Source organism: Lutzomyia longipalpis, chromosome 3 (genome assembly GCF_024334085.1).
Source record: "Lutzomyia longipalpis isolate SR_M1_2022 chromosome 3, ASM2433408v1".
Classification (NCBI taxonomy): domain Eukaryota; kingdom Metazoa; phylum Arthropoda; class Insecta; order Diptera; family Psychodidae; genus Lutzomyia; species Lutzomyia longipalpis.
In genome coordinates, this window is record NC_074709.1 from 10,379,856 (window position 1) to 10,385,731 (window position 5,876).

At 39.0% G+C, this 5,876-nt stretch overlaps 2 protein-coding genes across 2 annotated transcripts in view; one reads left to right on the top strand and one right to left on the bottom strand.

The window, feature by feature from the left end:
- The window catches only part of LOC129791915 (enolase), a 12,621-nt gene extending 7,434 nt beyond the window's left edge, over positions 1 to 5,187 (bottom strand). The window contains exon 1 of the mRNA XM_055830539.1: positions 4,895 to 5,187. The gene's annotated coding sequence lies outside the window, so the exon portion shown is untranslated. The remainder of the gene's footprint in view (positions 1 to 4,894) is intronic.
- Positions 3,359 to 4,213, top strand: LOC129791986 (ras-like GTP-binding protein RhoL). Its single transcript, XM_055830685.1, has 3 exons — positions 3,359 to 3,548; positions 3,641 to 3,755; positions 3,824 to 4,213. Exons 1-3 carry the CDS (start codon positions 3,430 to 3,432, stop codon positions 4,154 to 4,156), a joined length of 567 nt encoding a protein of 188 aa, XP_055686660.1. The 5' UTR covers positions 3,359 to 3,429; the 3' UTR covers positions 4,157 to 4,213.
- Positions 5,188 to 5,876: the final 689 nt, after the last annotated feature.

A 5,876-nucleotide genomic window follows, 5' to 3' on the forward strand; every position in this document is an offset into this window, starting at 1 on the left:
AAATTTTTGCCCCAGCCTCCCCTATTTTTCCAGTACTTGGTAATCCTGGGATGACTTCCTCAATCCGGAGGTCACTCCATCATTACTTATGAGGAGTGACCACAAAACTGGCGAAAAATAAAAATTTTTGCCCCAGTCTCCCCTATTTTTCCAGTACTTGGTAATCCTGGGATGACTTCCTCAATCCGGAGGTCATCCCATCATTACTTATGAGGAGTGACCACAAAACTGGCGAAAAATAAAATTTTTTGCCCCAGCCTCCCCTAATTTTCCAGAATATGATATTCCTGGGATGACTTCCACAATCCGGAGGTCACTCCATCATTACTTATGAGGAGTGACCACAAAACTGACGAAAAATAAAAATTTTTGCCCCAGCCTCCCCTATTTTTCCAGTACTTGGTAATCCTGGGATGACTTCCTCAATCCGGAGGTCACTCCATCATTACTTATGAGGAGTGACCACAAAACTGGCGAAAAATAAAAATTTTTGCTCCAGCCTCCCCTATTTTTCCAGTACTTGGTAATCCTGGGATGACTTCCTCAATCCGGAGGTCATCCCATCATTACTTATGAGGAGTGACCACAAAACTGGCGAAAAATAAAATTTTTTGCCCCAGCCTCCCCTAATTTTCCAGAATATGATATTCCTGGGATGACTTCCACAATCCGGAGGTCACTCCATCATTACTTATGAGGAGTGACCACAAAACTGACGAAAAATAAATTTTTTTGCCCCAGCCTCCCCTAATTTTCCAGTACTTGGTAATCCTGGGATGACTTCCTCAATCCGGAGGTCACTCCATCATTACTTATGAGGAGTGACCACAAAACTGACGAAAAATAAATTTTTTTGCCCCAGCCTCCCCTAATTTTCCAGTACTTGGTAATCCTGGGATGACTTCCTCAATCCGGAGGTCACTCCATCATTACCAATAAGGAGTGACCACAAAACTGACGAAAAATAAATTTTTTTGCCCCAGCCTCCCCTAATTTTCCAGTACTTGGTAATCCTGGGATGACTTCCTCAATCCGGAGGTCACTCCATCATTACCAATAAGGAGTGACCACAAAACTGGCGAAAAATAAATTTTTTTGCCCCAGTCTCCCCTATTTTTCCAGTACTTGGTAATCCTGGGATGACTTCCTCAATCCGGAGGTCATCCCATCATTACTTATGAGGAGTGACCACAAAACTGGCGAAAAATAAAATTTTTTGCCCCAGCCTCCCCTAATTTTCCAGAATATGATATTCCTGGGATGACTTCCACAATCCGGAGGTCACTCCATCATTACTTATGAGGAGTGACCACAAAACTGACGAAAAATAAAAATTTTTGCCCCAGCCTCCCCTATTTTTCCAGTACTTGGTAATCCTGGGATGACTTCCTCAATCCGGAGGTCACTCCATCATTACTTATGAGGAGTGACCACAAAACTGGCGAAAAATAAAAATTTTTGCTCCAGCCTCCCCTATTTTTCCAGTACTTGGTAATCCTGGGATGACTTCCTCAATCCGGAGGTCATCCCATCATTACTTATGAGGAGTGACCACAAAACTGGCGAAAAATAAAATTTTTTGCCCCAGCCTCCCCTAATTTTCCAGTACTTGGTAATCCTGGGATGACTTCCTCAATCCGGAGGTCACTCCATCATTACCAATAAGGAGTGACCACAAAACTGGCGAAAAATAAATTTTTTTGCCCCAGCCTCCCCTATTTTTCCAGTACTTGGTAATCCTGGGATGACTTCCTCAATCCGGAGGTCATCCCATCATTACCAATAAGGAGTGACCACAATTCCGGCGAAAAATAAATTTTTTTGCCCCAGCCTCCCCTAATTTTCCAGTACTTGGTAATCCTGGGATGACTTCCTCAATCCGGAGGTCACTCCATCATTACCAATAAGGAGTGACCACAAAACTGGCGAAAAATAAATTTTTTTGCCCCAGCCTCCCCTAATTTTCCTGTACTTGGTAATCCTGGGATGACTTCCTCAATCCGGAGGTCATCCCATCATTACCAATGAGGATGATCACAAATCCGGCAGAAATACCAACATTTTTCATCAGCATCCCCATCATCGGGATGTAGAGTTGTGGCCAAATTGTGATAATCTCGAGGCAGGAAGCACTCATCCGGCAATGTTCATCCCATTCCCGGAACAGGAATGAGGAGAAATAGTGGCCAGGATTGTGCAATTAAGCGTTCTGGACATAAATGGGCGAGGAAGAAATACCCATCTAGCGCTAGAGTTCTGATGTCGCTCGAGTGTCGTTTACGAGAGAGGGAGAAGGCGCAATACGAAAAATGAATGCGTTAGAAGAGATTAAAAAATGCAAAACTTTCAAAGTTTTCAAAGCTCAAAGCTCTTCACGGTATTATAAGGCCGTGGAACTTGCGGTATTGAGCTGTGAATTCACCCTTACGGTCATTGTTGGAACTTGGAATGTTCTAGGCAGTTTTAGGGCTTCTTGAAACCTTTCATTTGATACCAAGATGGTCAAAATCGATCAACACTTTTTGCTTTAAAGGCTCCAACAGATGGACGAGAAATTCCTCGTGCGGTGCAGTGCGGCGAGGATTTCGTGGCCCTTCGTCGCTTCTGATTGGCCGAAAAACGTTCTCGTACGGTGCGGTGAGAGTCTGTGAGCAATCTCTCGCTTCTGATTGGCCGAAAACCTCGCCGCGCCGCACCGCACGAGGAATTTCTCGTCCATCTGTTGGAGCCTTAAGTCGTCATATTTGCTAAACGGCTTGACCGATTTTCAAATATGAGTTATCGATATAAATGTCTCACTGAACTCTACAACATACTAAAACTTCAGACATTTAGCTTTAAAAGAACTAGTTGACGATATTTCAAAATGGCGGAGGGCGGCCATTTTGGATTTTGAAAATACAAAAAAATAGATTCTGAATATTCTTGACGTATAGTCTGAATCTTGACGAATAATCAAATTCTCTTCGAACAATCTGAATCTTAACAAATAGGTAATCCTAATTGTTACGGGTGGATTGCGTTCGGGTTATAGTTTTTAGTGCTATAGGTCGTAAACCATCCCCTTCCCACACTACCTAATAACAACGAATAATACGAAGATTTTCATCCAGATAAACACCTCTTGGAACAGTCTGATAGTGTATTTTCACTCAGAAATCTTTCTCACTTGAATTACCTACTTATATGCCCGAGAAATTATTTAACACAAGAAAATTGAATTTGGATTATTTAAGAGACTGTATTTTCCATTGTTATCAATAACTCGAGAGCGAGACAAAAGTATGGTGAGAAAGAGATGGTTTGTGATAAGATATGAGGCTCTATCTGGTTGAATTTTATTGGGAGACATGTTAGTCACTGAAAGTTCGTACAACTTGTTGCCTGTGATTCTTGGAATTCACAGAAAATTTTCAAAAAAGAAAAAAAATGTCCTTTGGGGAAAATGTGAAGCATATTGTGGTAGTTGGTGATGGACAAGTTGGTAAAACATCTCTCCTCTTTGCCTACACCGATGGATCCTTCAAGGAGGACTATCAGGCAACAATGTAAGATAAACTTCTAATCAATTCCAATTTAAGTATCATGATCTTTCTAAGAAATACCTAAAAGATTTTCTCTCTCTCTTTGATAACCAAAGCTACGAAAAGGAGGAATTTGAATTGACTGTGGATAATATTTTGTACTTTGTGAAACTGTACGATACAGCTGGTCAGGAGGATTTTGATAAAATTCGCCAACAGTTCTACAAACGGGTAAATATGTAGTTTCATTACTCATCTCATCAGTCAAAAGGATTTTAACGAAAATGGATTTTATTTAGGCAAATGCTTTCCTGCTGTGCTACTCAATTCCCGAGCGTACATCCTTCGATAATATTGAACTCAAATGGATTCCGGAACTCAGAAAATCACAACAAAATGTCCCAATTGTCTTGGTGGGTACCAAAGAGGATGCAAGGAATGCTCATTCGGTAACAACGGAGGAAGGTCAAGCTCTTAGCAGGAGGATAAAAGCAAATGTCTTCATTGAGTGTTCCGCAAAGGCACAACGGAATATTCAATTAGTCATTTACGAAGCAGTTCGAGCTTCAGTGGTTGGTGTTCAACACTATGAGGAAGAGGATGAAGGGTGTTCTTGTTGGTGCTGGGGATGAAATCCCCCATATTGGAAGATTCTCAATAAAAGCGATCTATTACAAATTAAAAAAAAATCTCATCAAATTAACTCTCTGAGAGTGACAAATTCTGAGTAATAACGCAAAACTGAATAAATTGTAATGATTAGATGACCTGATGAAGGCCCTATAAGAATCGAAACGTCAATAAAACTTTCACTCAAAAAAAGGAATTGAGACCCATCCCAATTTTTCACAAGACAATAAATTGACGTTGAATGCTATTAATTTAAAATTATTCAAAGAAATTAAGTAATTAATTTTTAAGCTAAAGGTGACATAATTTCTCTGTAGGAATTTTCCATGCAAAAATAATTTATAAAACAAGTCTAATTCGCTTTTAATTATGAGAAATATATCACAAAATTTACTTAAATTAAATTTTTAATGGAAAAACTAGAAAATAGAGAAAATAAAATACAAATAATGCATCTGAAGTCCCCGGATGTGCTCAAAATGGGGTGAGGTTAGCCTGGAGAGGAGACCTTTCAAGGTTACCCAATGTAGCGCTACGTTGAGTAATTCTACCTACACCTATCTAATAGCTCAATTATTCTATTTTTCAAGCAATTTTAGTGGAATGTGAAGCAATAATTTTGGGAGTAAAAACAAAATTCACACGGAGGTTTTTCACCTCTGCCTTTCCGGCTGCTCAAAACGGGGCAAGTCGATATGGAGGAAAATCAATAAATTTTCACAAAAAGATGAGATACTCACAGTTGATGGATTGACCGTACAACAGGTGAAATGGCAATGAGGCTGAGAAGATGAGGAATTTCTGCGATATTCTTCCACGGAAGTGAGAAAGATCACTGGAGCTAACAGAACTTTTTTATTCACTGAAGGTGAAATGAAGGTGAAGGTTGCTCTCCCCTCGTTGTTCTGACAAATTGTGCAGGGCTGCACAAACTATCGATAGTTTCAATGAATCTGACAGCGCGAGTATTACCGATATCGATAGTCATTACAGAATCGATAACTGTATAAATAATCGTTGTGGTTATCCCTGCAAGAAAAAAAAGTAGTAGAGGGTGGGAAAGATATTTTTTTAAGAATTTAATAAAAGTGTGGATAGCGTATTGCTAATTATTCTATTTTTGCTTTGATGACATTATTTGCCACTGTTGTCCTTTGAACATCGATCGGTTAACCCGAGGTTAACCGATTACGATAGATTTCCAAAAACAATCGATTTGTGAAGATCATTCAAAAAAATCGAATTCCTAATTTTTTAAGTTCGGAAAGCATCGGAACATAACGGAAATTAAGTCGAATGGAATTAATTAAACTTCATGCAACCAATAATGTCAAAAAATCATACTTTACCAAAGAATTTACTAAAAATTTACACATCCTTCTAGTCAACACGGAAAAAAACCGTTTGGAGGAAAAGTTTTAATTTTTATTTCTGTTTCAATATTATTTTGAGCAACTCATGGCATGAATTGTTTACAAAAGAGGCAAAAGAGGAGAACCCAAACATCAAGATAAAGGAGACAAATTAAAGAAAAATGCTACTTCTTGCACCATTCTGATTTACAATTAAATTAATCCTATTTGCGTCCGATTTTACTTTAGAACGTTATTAGCATATTATTCTAATCATACGTTACCAATTTATGCTCATTCAGCGAGGAAATGTTCAAACATGCAGACATATAAGGAAAATTCCGGAATAATATTTGAAAGTGTACTAACG